Source organism: Dama dama, chromosome 1 (genome assembly GCF_033118175.1).
Source record: "Dama dama isolate Ldn47 chromosome 1, ASM3311817v1, whole genome shotgun sequence".
NCBI classification, from domain to species: Eukaryota; Metazoa; Chordata; class Mammalia; order Artiodactyla; family Cervidae; genus Dama; species Dama dama.
The window spans coordinates 81,249,748-81,269,568 of record NC_083681.1 but is presented as its reverse complement, the minus strand read 5'-3'; the positions used below and the strand labels follow the sequence as shown (position 1 = coordinate 81,269,568).

The 19,821-nt window shown below is 55.7% G+C and overlaps 1 protein-coding gene across 5 annotated transcripts; it reads left to right on the top strand.

The window, feature by feature from the left end:
* Positions 1-1,527: 1,527 nt before the first annotated feature.
* Positions 1,528-18,927, top strand: SLC43A3 (solute carrier family 43 member 3). 5 transcript variants are annotated; one of them, XM_061153905.1, is made up of 13 exons: positions 1,528-1,546; positions 2,585-2,926; positions 3,286-3,415; positions 5,826-5,872; positions 8,419-8,495; positions 8,712-8,804; positions 9,497-9,636; positions 11,113-11,210; positions 12,246-12,413; positions 12,635-12,754; positions 16,425-16,611; positions 17,355-17,478; positions 17,925-18,927. In XM_061153905.1, exons 2-13 carry the CDS (start codon positions 2,743-2,745, stop codon positions 18,024-18,026), a joined length of 1,470 nt encoding a protein of 489 aa, XP_061009888.1. In that variant the 5' UTR covers positions 1,528-1,546; positions 2,585-2,742; the 3' UTR covers positions 18,027-18,927. The 5 variants fall into 5 exon arrangements, with proteins under 5 accessions (XP_061009888.1, XP_061009879.1, XP_061009866.1 ...); XM_061153896.1 differs by having other exon boundaries at positions 1,532-1,546; positions 2,547-2,926; XM_061153883.1 differs by lacking the exon at positions 1,528-1,546 and adding an exon at positions 1,766-1,919 and having other exon boundaries at positions 2,547-2,926.
* The last annotated feature ends 894 nt before the right edge of the window (positions 18,928-19,821 follow it).

The following is a 19,821-nucleotide window of genomic DNA, read 5'->3' as shown; positions in this document are numbered from 1 at the left end:
TGGTGTCATCTGCATATCTGAGGTTATTGATATTTCTTCCAGCAATCTTGATTCTAGCTTGTGCTTCATCCAGTCCAGCATTTCTCATGATGTCCTCTGCATATCAGCTAAATAAACAGGGTGACAATATACAGCCTTGATGTACTCCTTTCCCGATTTGGAACCAGTCTGCTGTTCCATGTCAAGTTCTAACTGCTGCTTCCTGACCCTCATACAGATTTCTCAAGAGGCAGGTCAGGTGGTCTGGTATTCCCATCTCTTGAAGCATTTTCCACAGTTTGTTGTGATCCACACAGTTAAAGGCTTTGGCGTAGTAAATAAAGCAGAAGTAGATGTTTTTTTCTGGAACTCTCTTGGATTTTCGATGAATATTGGATGGATTTGATGAATATTTGATGAATAGTGGATGTTGGCAATTTGATCGCTGGTTCCTCTGCCTTTTCTAAATCCAGCTTGAACTTCTGGAAGTTCACAGTTCACGTACTATTGAAGCGTGGCTTGGAGAATTTTGAGCATTACTTTACTAGAGTGTGAGATGAGTGCAACTGTGTGGTAGTTTGAGCATTTTTTGGGATTGCCTTTCTTTGGGATTGGAATGAAAACTGAGCTTTTTCAGTCCAATGGCCACTGCTGAGTTTTCCAAATTTGCTGGCATATTGAGTGCAGCACTTTCACAGCATCATCTTTTAGGATTTGAAAAAGCTCAAGTGGAATTCCATCACCTCCACTAGCTTTGTTCATAGTGATGCTTCCTAAGGCCCACTTGAGTTCGAATCCCAGGATGTCTGGCTCTAGGTAAGTGATCATACCATTGTGATTATCTGGGTCATGAAGATCATTTTTGTATAGTTCTTCAGTGTATTCTTGCCACTTCTTAATATCTTCTGCTTCAGCTATCTTTCCGTCTAGTCAAGGCTATGGTTTTTCCAGTCAAGTATGGATGTGAGAGTTGGACTATAAAGAAAGCTGAGCACCAAAGAATTATGCTAATGAAAATTAGTCCTGAATATTCATTGGAAGGACTGATGCTGAAACTCTAATACTTTGGCCACCTGATGCAAAGAACTGACTCCTTGGAAAAGACCCTGATGCTGGGAAAGATTGAAGGCAGGAGGAGAAGGGGATGACTGAGGATGAGATGGTTGGATGGCATCACGGAATGGATGGACGAGTTTGAGCAAGGTCCGGGAGTTGGTGCCGGACAGGGAGGCCTGGCGTGCCGCGGTCCACGGGGTCGCAAAGAGTCAGTGCGACTGAGCTGAGCAGGCAGGCACGCCCTGCAATGGGAGGCAACAGTTCCTGAAATAACTGACATACAGGCACTTTTGTTTTTGGTCTGCATTTTCTAGTTATTGTTTTTGGTTCTCTGACTCTGCTGGGATTTGCTGACGGCGCGAGGAGCATAAATACTCAGGAGAAAGGATTGAGCTGGTGGGCAAATGCGAAGAGTTGTGACCCGTGCCCGCCCACTTGGTCCAGGTGGGGCTCAAGGAAGCAGTTGTGTGTGTCCCCGCCCGTCTGTCTGCGGGCAAGCCCTTTGTGTGCTGTGAGTTTGTGATTTTTTTTTCCGTGGGGCGGGGGGCGGCGGTGCTGCCCGTGCGCGCAACAGCATTAAAACTGTGTCGGTCATGGCAGCTGGGAGCGGGGAAGAGGATCCGAAAGGAAAACAACGCCGCAGGGGTCAGACGCGGGCAGGAAGGGAAGGCCCCCGGGCGTGGTCAAAGAGGCGCGAGACTGCGAGGGTCGGGCAGAAGCAAGTTGTGGAGAGCGCCGGGCCCGCGGCGGCTCTGCCCGCCGCCCCGCCCCGGGTTTCCGCGCGCGCGACGAGAGCGGGAGACGGGCTGGGAGGGGCGGTGCGACTGCAAATCGGGAAGGGCGCGCGGCGGGCCGCCAGGGGAGCTCAGCGAGCCGGCAGGCCGGTAGGGCGCGGGGCCAGGGCCCAGGGGCACGGGGTCGCTAGGACGCGGGGCCGGAGCCGCGGGCGCGGGGCCGGTGGGGCGGCGCGCTCCGGCGCTGCGCAAACGCCTGGGCGCCCCAGTCCGCCGGGCGGCTGACCACGTGCCAGGGGCCGCGGGCCGCGGGCAGCGAGATGGGGGTGGGGAGCGGCTCCCTGGTGCTTTCCCGGCGGATGGTGATGGGAAGAGGGGCGCGGGGTTTGGGGTGGAGGTATTGGGGGTCCCAGCCTTGGATCGCGGGGGATCTGGGAGAGAGGGGGCTTGGGGGGGATGTTTTTGCCATTTCCTTGCCGGCGGCGTGACGCATCCGCCCACGTGACCTGGGGACGCTGACAAAATTCCCTGCTTATGTCAGTGAACTGGAATTAGGAAGACACCCACTTAACCAAGGTACCGGCAGGCTCAGTGAGGACTCGTGCGGGGCCCCCAGCCTCTGTGCCTGGCCCAGAACTGCTACTGTTCCTCAGTGGCCTCCGCTCTGAAACTGGGGCTCAGCTCCAGCCTCCCCAGCTGTTGCCAGCTGTGTGATGGAGGAGCTTTTGTAACTGGCTCTGATAGTTGGCCTCTGGTCCGCCCTGCCTTGCCCAACAGTGCCCTGTGGACTAAGCAGCCTCCGCCTGACTTCACAGGAGCCAGAGAAGCCCAGTGGATGACTGTTGCTCAAGCCTGAAACAGCCAGAAAGCAGAGAGCCAGCGGGACCCTAGGAATTTTCCAAGGGCTCAGAAGCCAGGCGGGGTCAGCCCCGAGGCCAGCGGTGGGGTCGCGGCGGCGGCTGCCCCTGGCGCCATGCAGGGCCGCAGCCTGCCCTTCCGTGTGGCCACCCTGGTGACAGGCCTCCTGGAGTGCCTCGGCTTCGCGGGCGTCCTCTTTGGCTGGACGTCCCTGGTGTTCGTCTTCAAAGAGCAGCGTTACTTTGAGGAGCTATGTGAACCGGATGCCAGGCTGCTGGGCAATGCCACCGGGCTGGATGGTAAGGAAGCAGGACCTTCTCTGAGTCTGGACTCAGACTCCAGCTCTGCCCACCCCCCCCCCCACCCCCGCCAGGCTTTCTGTGGTGAGAAAAAGGGGGCGTCAGCCTCCCCCACCCTCAACCTGAACCTACGAGGTGCCTGGGGAGGGAGGTGCCCGCTCCCAAGGCGTGATTAGCGGCTGTCACGGCTCAGCTCGTCTGAGGGGTAACTTCCCTGCCCCCCCGGCAGGCTGTCCGAGATGGAAGAGGCTGCCCTGGACTGGGGCCAGGCCGGGTGCCCGCCTGGCAGGAAGGCTGGGATGGGTGGGGGGTTGGCCCGTCCACCCTGGACTCCTGAGATGTGCCCGTCTCTCCTTCAGACTGCAGGGCCCGGGACGAGCAGTTCTCACTCATCTTCACCCTGGCCTCCTTCATGAACAACTTCATGACCTTCCCCACGGGCTACATCTTCGACCGTTTCCAGACCACTGTGGCCCGCCTCATTGCCATGTAGGTCCCAGGGGCCCCGGGGCAGGGCCAGGCAAGAGGACTTTGGGCAGCGGCGTTCTTTGCCGGGAGCCCCGGGCCAGGCGGCTGGGCTCCTTTGTCCCAGCAGCACTGCCAGGAACCTGCCCGGGTGTGGGCACCCTGTCTCGACCTTCCCTGTTCCTGAGCCCCTGCTTCCCTTTCCTCCCCTCCTTTCTCTGTTCCATGTGAAACTGGGCCATCGGTCGTACTGAAATGGGCAGGCGGCCAGGCCTGCTTCCCGTAGCAGGGGCTGGCCTGGGGCAGGGCTTGTGAAATCAGCAAAGCCTAGAACTGCCGCTGACACCCGTAAGACTAGGAGCTCCCACTGCAGGGGCGCAGGTTCGATCCCTGGGCGGGGAACCCCAGATCCCGCACACCGAGTGGCGTGGCCACAGAGAAAAACGGAACTGTCTCTCTCTGCCTTGGTGCAGGGGACCCAGTGTCTTCATCACACCCAAGTGGCTCCTCACCACCCACTTCCTGGCCTCCCCCATCACCCCGTCACTTCCCAGAAGTTAGGCAAGATGGCGCCCCGGGGTGTCTTCGGCGGCGGGGACTCCAGGTTCCCTCTGACGGGGGTGTCCAGGCTGAGTAGTCGAGGAGGAGGAGGAGGAGGAAGGCCGCACTGGCTCACAGGGGTGCTGCCAAGCTGGCAGGCTTCTGTGATAAGCGGCGGCCTGCAGGACGTGATTAGGACGCAGCGCGGGCGTCTCCCCGTTCAGCTGTCGGGGCGGCTGGGCCAGGCCGTAGCCGACGGCGTGGCAGGTCCTTGGCTCTCTGGGCCCTTGGGCAACTGTCTCCGCCGTTCCTGGGCTCGTTTCCTGTCTCCTCTTTCCTGTCCTGCTGTTGCCCTTTCCCTCTTCTCCAGCCTTGAGTGTGTGAAGCAAAACCCAGTCTTCCCACCTGTGTTTTCTCCTCCACTTTTACACAAAACATGTCACTTCTGAGATACTTCTGGTCAACAGATGTGTCAGAAGTGAAGTGGCAAGCCACTTTCTGGCATCAGCTGGGTGTCTTAGGTGTGTGTGCCAAGTGCTCGGTCGTGTCCAACTCACCGTGACCTCCATGGACTGGAGCCCGCCAGGCTCCTCCGTCCATGGGATTTCCCAGGCAAGGATACTGGGGTGGGTTGCCGTGCCTTCCTCCAGGGGATCTTCCCCACCCAGGGATCGAACCTGCGTCTCTTCTGTCTCCTGCATTGCAGGTGGATTCTTTATCCGCTGAGCCATCAGGGAAGCCCTTGGGGGTCTTATAACTTAACTCAGTCCTGACAGTCTCTCTGGAGGCTCTGCAGCAGACCCCACAGGTTAAGGGCTCAGTCCCACCAGACCGTCCCCACCCCCCTAAGACGCCAGTTGCAATGGTAGGTCCCCAGGTTCCCCACAACATCTGTCTGAGTCAGCTGCAACTCTTGAGATGCCCCTGACCTCCTCCTTGGATTCAGTTCTTTGCTAAAGGGCTTGCTGAATGCAGGGAGACACCTTGACCAGTTCCTGAAAGGGTAGGATAAAGGATACAGGTAAACAGCCACATGAAAAGACACAGGGCCAGGTGGGCAGTGGTTCCGAGCCCAGGAACTCCTGCGTCCCTGTGGGCTTGGGGTGCAGCATCCTCCTGTTCTGTGGAGGTGTTTGCCAACCTGGGAACTCTGCAAACTCCTCCATTTCCAGCCCTCTTCTGTCTTTGTAGAGAAGTGGACACAGGGGTGGAAATTCCAAGCATCTCATTGTGGCTTTTGCAGAGCACATCCACAGTTATCTCATCAGAACAGGAAAACAAAAGATGTTCATAGTGTCTTCTATGCAAAAGCTTATAAGATTATTAGAAGCCCTGTGTCAAGACCTGGGGACAAGGACCAAATATGTAGTTCTTGTCATAAATCACAACTTCACACATAAGCCCTGTTTTTATTGCCCCCTGCCTAACAAGATCCCCAAACACGTCTAAGAGGCCCCAGTAACCTTGGGATCTTGGTCGTGAAATCTATAGCATCCTAGAACTTTAAGCTTGGGGTCTAGATCAGTCCAGTCATTTCCTTGATAGAAAAAAGCTTCTAAGGGAGTGAGGTGCCTTGCCCAAGGTCACACAGCAAGAGGCGTTTGAACTCCAGGTTTTGTAGACCAGGCACAAACGTCTTTAAGGGCTTGGCTGGTTGGGACGTCTAGGCTGGAGGACCTTGGATCCACCCTCCAGGCTTCTCTGTCTTTTAAAGAAATGTTTGTTTGGCTGCGTTGGGCCTTAGTTGCAGTATGTGGGGTCTCGTTCCCTGGCCAGGAGTTGAACCCGGGCCCCTGCGTTGGGAGGTCCGAGTCCAAGTCACCGGGTCACAAGGGGAGCCCCCCAGGTTTCTCTCTTTGTGACAACATTCTCCGTCTCCCCTTCTGTGTTCCAGATTTCTCTACACCAGCGCCACGCTCACCATAGCCTTCACCTCTGCAGGTGAGTGCTGTCGGGAGGGTCGTGACCTCAGGCACCTGCTGGATGGGGCAGGGGCAGAAGGGGCCTGGGGGGACACTGACCCCACAAGGACTCAGATACACAGGCTCTGAGCTGGAAAGGGCCCTTGAGGGAGTTATTGCTGGTCTCTCAAAACAGCTTAGTGAGAAATGTGAAAAATAAGGGCAGGGGAGAAGTTGCTTCAGAGAGAAAGAGTTGATTCTAAAGATTGCATTCTTCTGTTATGTCTGAGAATGTCCTCTCTTTTTAAAAAAATGAAATAATAGGGAATTCCCTGGCAGTCCAGTGTGCACTTCTGCTTGGATTTGTGATCCTTGGTCAGAGGACAAAGATTTCACAAGCTGTGCAGCATGGCCAAAATAAGCAGAAAGAAAAGAAATGAAAACATAAACGGTTATCATTGAAAATACCCTGACTTAGCAGGGTGCAAACCAGCAACTCTACGGTAGCCAAAAAAGTTTCCTCTTCAAATTTTACTGGTCTGGGTGCTGCGCTATGCTTAGTCGCTCATTCGTGTCTGACTCTTTGCGACCCCACGGACTTGAGCCGGCCAGGCTCCTCTGTCCGTGGGGATTCTCCAGGCAAGAACACTGGAGTGGGTAGCCTTTCCCTTCCTCCAGGGGATCTTCCCAACACAGGGGTCAAACCCAGGTCTTCCACATTGCAGGCAGATTCTTTGCCGTCTGAGCCACCGTTCAGTGCCCAGTCTGGTTTATTCCCCACTCTCGTCATGGGGAATAAAGTGGGGAATGTGTAGAGGAGAAAGCCGAGGTCAGAGACCCCCTTGCAAAGACTCAGCAAGGGCCACGGCGCATGTTAGTGGGAAGTGGGGCTGGGGCCCCGGCTGTGCTCTTTGCTCGCAGCGTCTCATTATAGAGGTCGACAGCTGCCTTCCGGTCCTCTCCCCGGAGTCAGGTTGCGGGGCTCAGGTTTGGGCTTAGGAGGTAAGAGCAGCTGGATCTGCTGTGAGTGGCACTGGCCCGACGCTGGTGGTCTCCGTTGGTGTTCCGTGAACACGGCCGACGGAGGGTTCTGTCTGAGCAGACCTCGGGAGGCAGCCTGGATCCTCAAGCCAGTTATTTAAAACCCACTCTACTCATCAGCTCAGCTTCGTCCCTGAAAGCCTGAACGTGACTTTCAAGTGGCCGAGTGTGGACGTAATGGCTGGCTATGTTTGACTCTCATCTGTGAATCACTGGAGCCACAATTTGCCCTTCCCCCAGAAAATGGGGCTTTTTGGTTTTGGAAAAAGTGTGGAGACCACAGTGATGCTATTTTTGAAAGGAATCTCAGCCAACCTTCAGGGCATTTGGGGAGGCACCTTTTCTAGAGACAGAAATTGAATGGTAAGGAGTGTGAACGCTTTGAAATGAGCAAGTTCACAGTGTGTCTCGAGGTAGGGAGCAGTAGTTACTAGAATAGTAGTTACTTTGGAGAATATTATTAGGAAGCACACATATGCTTTGTTAAGGTTGAATCACCTGGTGGGAATGTTACTCTTTTATTTCTCATTCAGGCCTCTGATTTCACTCGGGAAATCGCATAGGGGTGGGGTAATTTTAACACTGGCAAGAGCAGAAATCAGGCTTTGAACATTCTAAGTGCAACTGCATTCAGTTACAATTTATTAACACTGTTTTCATTGTACTTATTTTTATAGTTAGGGCTTCCCTAGTAGCTCAGACTGTAAGCATCTCCCTGCAGTGCAGGAGATCTGGGTTTGATCCCTGGGTCGGGAAGATCCCCTGGAGAAGAAAATGCCAACCCACCCCAGTATTCTTGCCTGGAGAATCCCATGGACAGAGGAGCCTGGCGGGCTACAGTCTGTGGGGCTGCAAAGAGTCGTCCGCAACTGAGCACCAACTCCAGTCCTTGGTGCTTAGTTGTTCTTAGTCTGGTCTTCCTGTCCAACATTTGGCAGAGCGATTGGAATGATTTTTTTTTTTTTTTTGCATGTTGGTCTTTTCAAGGGCAAGAAATTCTTTTTCTTCGCCCTGCACTTCTAATGCCAGGCACAACACCTACCACAAAGGAAATGCTCCAAGTCTAATGAACAGAGGGAACGCAGTTCACGGGCATTCTCTCACTCAGATCTCACAGTGCCTCAGGAAGGCAGACGAGCAGGGACTGGTGTTCCCATTTATCAGATGAGATGACAGTCGCAGATTCAGAATCCAGCTCAGTGCAGTGAGTGGGTGTGTGGGCTCAGCCCAGGCTCCCCTGCCCTGCTGTGTCAAGATGAAAGGGATTGCGTGATTTAGTGAAGGAAGCGCGCAGCGGGTCGAGTCCTGCCTCTCTCTGTAGACATCCAGCCTGCCATCGACCAAGGGTCATCTTTGATGGGGAGGAGGGTCCCTTTGCAGGAGCATGTGAGGGAGCCTTGACGGTCCCCTGAGACCCTTGGAGGGTGCTGGGGAATCGGGGCCCTGAGCACAGACTTGTAGGGAGCGGGGGGAGCCCAGAGTGCCGGGCTCCGTGTTCGGGTCGCTGGGTGGCGTCACCCCCCCCTCCGTCTGGGATCCTTGCAGACTCAGCTGTGCTGCTCTTCCTGGCCATGCCCATGCTTGCCGTTGGGGGCATCCTGTTCTTGATCACCAACCTGCAGGTGCGAGGCGGCCGAGGGCACGGGCGGGACCCTGGGGCGGGCGTGGGGGGGCACAAGCCCCCCGCTGCTTTGGCGGCCTCTGATGGGGGGGCCCCAGCTGGAGTGGCAGCTCCTGGGGCGGGGGAGCGTCTGTGTACGAGGGCCTGACGCCTGCTGGGTATACGGGATGTGCTTCACGGGTGAGTAAGTGACTCGGGCTGGTCCTGTGTTCTCCAGATCGGGAACCTGTTTGGCAAACACCGCTCGACCATCATCACCATGTACAATGGGGCGTTTGACTCCTCCTCGGCTGTCTTCCTCATCATCAAGGTAGAGGGTGGCAGTAGCCCGTGTTTATTACCCCTGCTGCTGGCCGGGCCTTGGGGTGGGCGCCAGGCATCCATAATCAGCTTCCGGCATAGAAGGAGAGAGCCTGGACCGAGACTCGTTTTTAGAAATAAGTTTCAGCCCCGGATTCTTACCTGGACTTGTTGTATGATAAAATGCGCAGGTTATGACAACGTAGACTTCGCCACCTTCACCGTGTCTAAGTGTGCAGTTCAGTAGCATTGAGTTCATTCATGTTGTTGTACAACCATCACCAGCACCCATCTCTGGGACTCTTCTCAAGCCTGTGAAACTGAGACTGCCCGTTAGGCAGTAACTCCCCACCCGCCATCTGCCTCTCCCTAGACCCTGACAACCACTGTTATAACTTCTACTTCTGTGATCTTGGCTACTGCAGGTACCTCCTAAGTAGAATCACATACTATTTTTTTTTTTTCTTTCTGTGACTGTGTTATTTCATTTAGCATCATGTCCTCAAAGCTCAAAGTTTGTTTTAGCCGGTGTCAGAATTTCCTTCCTTTCAAGACTGACTACTGTTCTGCTGTGCGTGGGCGCCACAGCTGCTTACCCACGCACCCAGGAAGGGACGGTGGTTTATGCCCACCTTTCGGACGTCGTGAGTAATGCTGGTGTGAACGTGACTGTTGTGCTGACCTGTCCCCCCTTCTCTGCAGCTCCTTTATGAACAGGGCATCACCATCAAGGCCTCCTTTATCTTCATCTCTGTCTGCAGTGTCTGGCACGTTGGGCGCACTCTCCTCCTGATGCCCCGGGGGCACATCCCCTACCCGCTGCCCGCCGACTACCGCTACGGGTAAGGACTGTGAGCCGGGGGCGGTGTGGCCAGAGCCCCTCCTCTGACCTGGCGTGGGAAGAGGGTTTGGGGTGGACATGGTTACAGTAGGGCAGAGGAAACCAGTCTCTGGAGAAGAGGACTAGACCACGGATGTATCGGTTAGCTACTGCTGCGTAACGAACGATCCCAAAACTTAAGAATGTTAGGTGTTTATTATCTCCCCAAGTCTAGGGGTAGCTGGCTAGTTCTACTGATCAGCGAGCTACTTGAATGCTCTTGACAGGACTTCTCATGCCTGCAATAGTCTGGAGGGCTAGTGGGGGGCCAGCTGGCCTAGGATGGCCTTACTCACATGGGATTTGTCTGCTTGTCTGGGATGGCGAGGATATCTGGGTCATGTGGCTCGCATCCTCCAGCAGGCTAGCTTGTGCTTCTTCACTTAACGGTTTCAGGGTTCCAAGAGAGCGTGCAGAAACACCCAAGGTTTCTTCCGGTTTAAGGCTGGAATTGGCACACTGTTTATTTATTTTTTAAATAAATTTATGCATTATTGTTTGTTTCTGGCCGTGCTGGGTCTTTGCTGCACGGGCTCTTCTCAGGTTGTGGCGAGCAGGCTTCTTGCTGCTGGGGCTTCTGTTGTTGGGGAGCACAGGGTCTCGGGCGCGCAGGCTTCAGTAACTGCCGCCCCAGAGCTCAGAGCCCCAGGCTCTGCAGCGCACAGGCTGATCGCCCTGGCGCCTGGGCTTAGTTGCTCTGCGGCACGCAGGATCCTCCTGGATCAGGGGTCGAACCCGTGGCTCCTGCATCGGCAGGCGGATTCTCCACCGCTGAGCCCCCAGCGACGCCTTGTGATGGGTTGTCTTGGTTGAAGCCGCTCACGAGGCCGGCCCAGATTCAGGGGTTGGGAAAACAGAGCCGCCAAGTTCCTTTGCAAGGAGTAGAGAAGAGAGCAGGTGAAGAAACGGGACCATCTCTGCGTCCGTGAGGTGTGGGCAGCGGCAGCGGGGACGTTTGCTGGCAGCTCCTCCCTCCCTGGCGGCCAGGCGTGCTCTCTGGCCTCGTCTCCCGGTAGTCCTCGGATGCACACCCGCGTCTCCATCTTCCCGATGAGAACAGTGAGGCTCAGAAGAGTTAGGTCTGAGCCTCGTTGCCGCAGCCAGGAAGAGGCAGGGCTGGGATTCGAACCCACGCCTGTTCCACCCTTCCCGCCCTTCCCTCACTCCCGTGTGTGGCTGCAGATTAGAATTGCTGGGATTACCTGGAGATGTTTCTAAAAAAGATAGCGGGAGCCTAAAAAAGATAGCGGGAGCCTGCCTTCCACGCCCGACCTTCTGACTCAGCTGCTCTGGGTCTGGACGCGGGCGCCGGGGCTGTGAAAAGGTGATCCCGGTGTGCAGCGAGAGGGACCGTTTCCCTTCCCCGCAGCCCCCAGGCGCGTCAGGCTCAGCTCCTCCCAGTCCTTGGCTTGGGCTGATAGAGCTTCTGTTTCCACAGTCTCTGCTCTGGGGACAGCCCCCAAGAGGAAGACAAGAAGGCAGCTGAGTCCAAAAAGCTGGAGCTGCAGTCAAAGGAGTTCATTTCCCCGAAGAAAGGTGAAGCCTGCTGGTTAACCCATTCCCCCCCACCCAGAACCTGGCCTTCCCCTGTGGCCAGCGTGGTTCTTCACCTCCAGAGCTTTGCCAGGGACTCAGGGCCAGAGAAGGTCAGGTGGCAAAAAGACCTGTAGGATCTTCCCGACCCCCTCAGCCTCCAGGGGGCCCAGAGGGGGGCAAACATTCCCGTTTCATCTCTGCTTTCCGTCCCCGGTTCCTTTCCCATCGCACCGCACCCCTGCTCCCCAGAGTTCAGTCTTCCATCGCTCGCCTTCCCCTCCCCGCCCACTCCTTGGTGTGCCTTATCTGTCCAGTATCTGCGCGTCCCATGGGTCAGCCCTCTCTCACTGACCCATCTCCAGTTCGCCTCGCCTTTCCCTCCTCTGTCTGTTTCGGGCCTTGGTTATAAACGTCACAGAGCACTGCTGGCTAAGGTAGAAACAAGAACAAGACCCTGGGAAGTTCACCCAGTGAAGGAAAGAGTGAGCTTGTCAGGCTGCATCCAGGAAGAGCCGAAGCAGATGCCCCTGGGGACCCCAGGGTGAAACCCTCGCCCGTCTGCCCCTCGAGGAGACCGATCCCATTGGGCAGCCTGGGGTGAGGCTCAGAGCTCACCCGGACCGTGAAGAGCAGGGCGGGGAAGGTTTCTGTGGGAGACTCAGATGCTGGTCCTGAAAGAGGAGGGGGGTGGCTCGCAGCCGCAGAAATCCTCGCTGTCCCCCGCCATCCCGCACTCTCCTCCGACTTTCTCCTGTCCTTGCCCGTCTTCCTCATCCTGCCAAGAACGATCGTTCGGGAAGGTTGGTAGTGCGAGAAGCGTCCCAGCTGTGAAGGGTCAGATGGCAGAGCGTGGGAGAGCCGTGCCCGGCAGTGGGGCTGGGATGTTGCGTGGAGGTGGGGGTGTTGCCCTCGAAGAGCCCGGGGAGGCAAGAGCGAGTGAGCTCAGCGCTCGGGCTCTCCCGCTGAGACCTCTGCACCCTGTTCCCCCCCAATTTAATGGTAACTCTTGCCCGAATCTCCTTCCCCCGCCTTCAGAGACCCCTGGAGAGCAGCAGGCACCCGGCTCCTTCTGGAGCTATGTCTTCTCTCAGCGCTTTACCTGGCACGTGGTGTGGCTGTCCGTGATACAGCTGTGGCATTACCTCTTCATCGGCACCCTCAACTCCCTGCTGAACAACTTGGCCAGCAAGGATAGCGCACTAGGTAGGCTGTGGGGCCAGGAGGCAGCTCCTCTGCACATCACCTCTGGGGACTTGGCACCTCGCGCGGTGGGGCGCTGAGCTCAGCAGGGCTCTGTGCTCTGAGGGAGGTCTGAGCCTGGGGTGTGGGCTGGAGGGTCAGGCAGGGCAGGGGCGGTGGGTGGCCTCCTCTGGAAGGCAGTCCTGAAGAGCTCTCACCGCCCAACCCCTCTCTGCCCTCTGCAGTCAGCACCTACACAAACGCCTTTGCCGTGACTCAGTTCTTTGGAGTGCTGTGTGCGCCCTGGAATGGCCTGCTCATGGACCGGCTCAAACACAAGTACCAGGAGGAGGCGAAGAAAACAGGTGAGCCTCGCTCTCCAGAGGGCCAGGGAGCCAGCCTGGGGGAGGTTTTTGTTTACCTCCATGCCCATCGTCTTTTTTCTTAAATCCTTTTCTACTTGTATCTGTCTATTCATCCATCCATGGCTCGTTCATCCATCCATGCATCATCTGTCCTTTTATCCATCCATCACCCATCCATCCATCATTCATTCATCCATCACCCATCACTCATTCATCCATCACCCATCCATCCATCATTCATCCTTCCATCATTCTTCCATCATCCACTATCTGTCCTTTTATCCACCCATCACCTATCCATCCATCAATCATCCACCCATCACTCATTCATCCATCACTTATCCTTCCATCATTCATCCATCATCTATCATCTGTCCTTTTATCCACCCATCCATCCATCACTCATTCATCCTTCCATTCATCATCTGTCCTTTTTTCCATTCATCACGCATCCGTCCATCCATCCATCCATCCATCCATCCATCCACCATCCATCCATCATCCATCTATCCATCCACCCACTAGTCACTGAGTGCCATTTATGTGCCAAGAACAGTTCCAGTTCGGTCACAGGCCTGACAGTTACGCCCTTGTTCTTGCACTGTTCTAGTCTAGAGAGTAGAGATATGCCAGTAATCAAGGTTTGCGGTCCCTGAAATAAACCTGCTGGGGGCTGTGGCAACACACAGCAGGGCAGTGACGCCGTGTGTTCCTGGCGGAAGCCACCTCTAAGCTTCCAGTGGAGGAGTGAGAAGTGGCAAGATGAAGGTGAGGGCCTCGGGGAGTGGCCCAGGAATGCAGCGGGTCATTGTTCATGGTGGTGAAAGAGAATGAGACCTTGAGGAAGCCGAGGAGCCCCAGAAGGTGGTTCTGGAATAGGGGTGTGCGGGGGCGGGGGTCAGAGAGAGGGGAGAAGGGGCAGGCGGCGTCCTGCCAGGGAGCTGGGGCCTGATCCTGGGATGAGAATGCCGCGTGGCCTGTGGGGTCTAGGTTCCCCAGCCAGGGGGTTGGACCCTGGCCACGGCAGTGAGCGGGTCCTAACCGCTGGACCCCAGGGAGCTGCCGGCACGCCTAGAGTTTCATCTCCCCCCGCCCCGCTTCTCTGAGCTGCTTCTAAAGCTAACCTCAGACATCAGGTCATTTCATCTGTAAACACTACAGTTTGTAGTGCCAACAAGTAAGGCCTCTTTTGTTTAAGTGAAGCATCGCTGGGAGGAATATCATGATGACACCTGAGACAGCCTCCGATAATTTCTCAGTGTCATCTGTTCATGAAGTCCTGTTATTCGCTAATGGTCTCATCTGTGTCTTTTTGTCACCAATTTGTCCAAATTCGGATCCATCCCAGGGCCACACAGTGTAGTAAGTCTCCCCCACCCGCTTTTCCCCCTTTGTTCGTTTATTGAAGGAACCGGGTTGTTTGTCCTGTCAGGCTTCCCACATTTTGCATTTGGCACCCTCTGCATGTCATTTTAAAGCGTTCCTTTGATTAGGCTCTGTCTGTAAACAGGCAGACTGGGGACTCAGTTTAGTATCTTTTGGCAAGAATAACAAGAGGTGGAGCCGTGGGCTTCCTCCGAGCTCTAGTCCGCAGACCCTGGGTACTGGTTGCCGCCTTCTTATGATGTTAGGATTGATCCGTGCACTCAGACGTTGTCAGTCTGATCCGCCGTTGTAAAAGTTTGTCATCAGCTGCACGCCTTGCAGCTACTGATGCTCGATGCCTAGACCCATTATTTTATTATGGTTGCAAAATAGAGAATTTCTATTACTCTTTCCTTCTGCTTTTCATAGCTAAAACTTTCTCTGGAAAGACGAACTTTATTAACTATTTTGTTTACCCTGAAATAAATGCGTATTTTTTCCTCTGTTTGAGTCTCCCTGGTGGCTCAAATGGTGAAGAATCCGCCTGAATAATGGAGACCCAGGTTCCATCCCTGGGTCAGGAGGATCCCCTGGAGAAAGGGAATGGCAACCCACGCCAGTGTTCTTGCCTGGAGAATCCCAAGGACAGAGGAGCCTGGCGGGCCACAGTCCATGGGGTTGCAAAGAGTCAGGCATGAGTGTGCAGCGCACACTTTTTCCTCTTCTTTACTAGTTTTCAGAAAAGTGAGTTGGTATCTAAGCAACTTCCAGGGGTAACCACTCATAGTTTCTCTTTTAAAATCTTATTTTAAGCATGTCTGATGTGTTTCAGTCCGTCTCTGACGATCCTTCTTGAGGTTCAGACTCCCTCATCCTTGACCCCTGGGAGTGTGACCACTCCAGCATCTGTGTCCTTTACAGAAAGTCCCATTGGTTTTAGAGAGTGCTCGGGTCCCTTTGACTGGGTGTGTTTCCTGACCCAGACCTGAAACCAGCCATCCCTTCAAATAGTCCTGGGTCCCTTTGAATGAGAAACAGGGTTTAAAGATGGCAATCTGGATGCTGGGGTTTCTGATTCTCCTGGGCTCTCATTGGGTTTAGGCCTCAGAGGTAAGATATACATAATTTTTTGGATGAAAAAAAATAAATCGTGAATACCTAATACTGATATTTTAGTTCAAATTTTACTTGATTTTTGCATTTATACCTCTTCTCTTCTGAAAATAATGGTTCCTAAAATACTATACATATATACTATATATATATATATACTGTATACTATGTATATACACACACACATATATATTCTATATATAGTTTTTTTTAAATATACTTTATGGATAATTACTGGTTTAGCAGGATCAGTGCTGAATGCTGGCGTGCGTGCCTTCCTTTCCCCCATTCTCATTCTGCAGATATGTCCCCTAGGAGCTGTCAGTCAAAATTATGGTATTTTAAGAGTCAGCAACTTGATATAAAAAGTTGGGTTCATTGGTTTCATCTTGTTGGATTTTTTTGGGGGGTGGGGAATGGCTTTGCTTGTGTTCTTCCTATTACTCTGATTTAATTTTTAAGAACATTTTTGTATCAAGCGTTGACATTATTCCAAAGCCACGACTAGGAAACGAGATCCAGCCACCACGTTTCGTTCCCTCCTCGGTCCCCTGGCCTCCTTTCCTGTCCTCATTTGTAATTGCTTTGATTTTTTTTTCCCCTTGAAGACAGACTCTGTTTGCGTAAACAGTTTCTCCTTCTCAGATGAAAGGCCGCACCCTGCAGGCTCCCTTCCTGGGGCCGCCCCGCAGCGGGGCCGGGCCGTCCTTCCGCTGCTGTTGTCTAGCGGCTCAGTTGTGTCTGACTCTCTGAGACCCCGTGGGCTGCAGCCCGCCAGGCCCCTCTGTCCATCACCAACTCCCAGAGTCCACCCAAACCCATGTCCATCGAGTCGGTGATGCCATCCAACCATCCCGTCCTCTGCCGTCCCCTTCTCCTCCTGCCTTCAATCTTTCTCAGCATCAGGGTCTTTTCTAATGAGTCAGTTCTTCGCATCAGGTGGCTAAAGTATTGTAGCTTCAGCTTCAACATCAGTCCTTCCAATGAATACTCAGGGCTGATCTCCTTTAGGATGGACTGGTTGGATCTCCTTGCAGTCCAGGGGACTCTCAAGAGCCTCCTCCGAATGTTTAGGAAGTGAGTTATCCGCCTGTGCTGGTGGGTTGGAGATGGGGATAGTGGAGAGAAGGGGTCCGCGTGGCCCCCCCCGCCGTGGGCGTCCCGTCAGCCTCCTGTCCCCCTTTCGGTCCAGGGGCCCCGGCCAAGGCCGCCGCCCTGCGCGCGGCGGTGCCCTCGCTGGCCCTGACGTCCCTGCTGTGCCTGGGCTTCGCCATCTGCGCGTCCGTGCCGGTGCTCCCGCTGCAATACGCCACCTTCGTCCTGCAGGTGGTCAGCCGCTCCTTTCTCTACGGCTGCAACGCGGCCTTCCTCACGCTGGCGTAAGTGGGCTTGGTGTGTGCTCCCCAATGGGGATGCCCCGGGGCAGGGGGAGGTGTGCTGGGGGCAGAGCAGGCGGGGAGGAGCCCCAGACGTGGTGGGGAGGGGGCGTGCACTGGAGGCTGTGGGTGGGCAGAGCCTTCACACCCATGAACGCCCTTCGTGTCTGCTCCCCTCTGCCTCTGTCATCTGCCTGACGAACTCCTACTCACCCTCCAAAGCCCACTTCTGTTGTAGCTCTCCCAGGGAAGAACAGAAAGAATGCTTTTTCTTTTCTTGTGGCACTCTATTCTCCTTTTTTCTTCTTTTCCTTTTTTGTGGGGGGGGATATTTTCTTGGCCCTGCCACACTGCTTGTGAGATCTTAGTTCCCTGACCGGGGATCAAACCCATACCCCTTACATTGCAAGTACAGCGTCTTAACCCACTGGACCACCAGGGAGGTCATTATTCTTGCTTCTTCTGCTGGTGCATGCATCATTTAGCATATGGTGGATCTATCTGTGTCTTTCCTGAGACCTCCTCGGGCCCTGCTGTTTTCCCTGGGTTGAGCGCGGGTCCATCTCTGTGGTCCGTGGCTTGAAAGCCTGAGCAGAGGTGAAGGGGGGCCCTGTGGGTGTGGGTAAGTGACGGCTGGAGTAACCTAGGGGGACGGGAGCAGGGGGCTGACCAAGACCCACCAGAGCCCGGCCCCTCCATGGAGCAAGGGTCCCCAGAGCCCGCCAGAACCTCCTCTGTCCCCCCAGGTTCCCCTCGGAGCACTTCGGGAAGCTGTTTGGACTTGTGATGGCCTTGTCGGCTGTTGTGTCTTTGCTGCAGTTCCCCCTGTTCACCCTCATCAAAGGCCCTCTCCAGGGTGACCCATTATACGTGAGTACTGGGGGGCGGGGACCCTGGCCTTAGACTCAGATCGGGGCAACTCTGTTGGTCTCCAGCAGGGGTTGTCCCTTGCTTGGCCGGGGTGGCCTGGGTGTGGTTCCCACGGGAACGTTTCTGCACATGGCTACATCCTGGGTCTTGCTTTTCCAACGGGAGTCCGTGGGAGAACCCAACCGTGTGCTGGGGAGCCCCAAAGCCAAAGGGTTAATGTAGATGGCCTCCCAGGTCATCAGGGACTCTGCAGGCCTCAGTTTCTCCACCTGTGAAATGGGCACAGCGTACCTCCTTGCCCTGCCCTAGGGGGGCAGAACGAAAAGTCACCCGGAGTCCATCGCAGAGGGCGCCGTCAGGTCTGAGTGGGACGCAGAGGAGAAACCGGGTGGGATTCTGGCCCCTGCACGCGGTGGACTTGGCCTCACTGCCCCCTCACCCTCCAGGTGAACTTGATCCTGGTGCTGCTGACTCTGCTGACGTTCGTGCATCCCTTCCTGGTGGACCGGGAGTGCCAGCGGAAGGGAAAACCCTCTGAGGTCGCCTAGGTCAGAAGGCCCCCCTTTGCAGCCCCGAGGATGCATCATCTTCCTCCCCCTCGGCGGGCCCCCCGAAAGACTTGGCCCACCCAGGCTGCTTGTATTAAGTAGCCATTATTCTTTCCTTAAGCCATACTCACTCTGCCTGCCAAGACTTCTCATCCGCAAGACAGGAGCAAAGGCACAGAAAGGCTCTCAGTGTCAGAGGCGGGAACAGCTGGCCCTGGCGAACGCCTGGCCCGAGGCGGGTGATGGGGTGGTGAGCTGTGTCTCCTGCTTCTGCCGGTCTCTCTGCCCCTGAAGCCTGAGCCGGCCTGGGCCCTGCGCGCCAGATACGCTTCCCGGAGAAGGCTGAGGCTGTCCCGCCACCCAGCGTTCAGCAGTGGCACCCAGCTTGCCCCCAGCGGCCCAGAGGATGAGCCCGGGGGGAGAGAGGCAGGTGGGTTGGGGCGGCGGTCCCTGGGCGGGGGTCCCAGGTCTGCCGCTGATGCCCAGCAGCCTTGAGCAGGCCAGAGCCGGTTTTCCCCTCTGTGAAAGGAGAGGGGGTTTGGAATCGGCCTTCCTTCTGACATTCGTGTTACATTGGATTGGCCAAAAAGTTCATTTGAGCTTTTCATAAGATGTTACGGGGGGCGGGAGGTGAGGTGGGGGGGAGATAACCCGAACGAACTTTTGGGCCAACCCAGTAGAAGGTTTTCGGAATAGTGTCAGCCCAGCCACCCTCAGAGCCTGCTGGACCCAAGGATCTCTGAGGAAGCCTTTTGGGGAGGTTTTCTTCTTCAAGAAGGGAGATGATTATTTACTTTGCATAGGATATAAAAATGTCCTCTGGGGAATGGTTTTTATAACGTATTGAGTTATGTCCTAAATCATTTCATTAAAAGAAATAAAGCCTTTCTGTCTAAGACAACTGCTGCTCGCAGGCTTTGGGGCTGTGGTGATGTGTGTGCGTGCGTGCCTGCGTGTTCCCACCCCAGACCCGGCCCGGGGGCGTCTGACCGCAGCCCCAGGCGTGGGGCAGGAGCCCTCAGACTGGGGTCCGGCCACCTGGTCCCGGGGCCTGGGCTGGGGAGACCCCAGGAATCCCCCGCTTGCCTCCTCTTGCTCTCCACCCTACCCCCCACCCCTGCTGCACCACGCGCGCCCCCCAGCCCCCCTAGCTGGAACCAGAAGGTCTGACCCAAGTCCCAGTTCCCCTCGGGGCAGCCGGGCAGCCCCTGAGCCTCTGAGCCACGAGGTCCGTAACCGCTGAGTGCGGCGAGTCCTCTCCACCCCGGAGGGGCCTGCAAGAATGGAAGGTGGTTTCCACTGCCTGGCATGTGCGGGGCACCCTGGAGCACTCGTTTTACTCAGGCCAGAGAGGAGGTGAGGGATGGGCTGGGCGAGATGGGAGGAGATCTGGAACACACCCGGGGTTTTACTCCTCTTAGCCGGGAGAGGGCTGAGGACCGACTCCTGCCCTCGGTCATTCCGGGGTCTGTTCTAGGCACTGGGGAGTCGAGAGAGGTGCCCGAGGGTCTAAAGCCAGCTCTTTTCTGAGCTGCCGAGGGCTAATTTTCCGGGCCCGGGCCTGGGTCTGCAAACAACATGATTTCTGATAGATGCTTTCATCCAGTTGTCTTGCTCAAAAGCTTCCAGTGGCTCCCTGTGGCCCGTGGGGCAAAGCCTAGATTCCAGCCTGGCAGTGCAGACGGTCAGCAACGTGATTCCAGCTCCCGCCTCTGCTCCTCACCTCCCGCCCCCGGGGCACGGCTCATCCCCGTGGGCCCAGGTGTGCGCTCTAGCACCTGTGAGCCCACCTGTT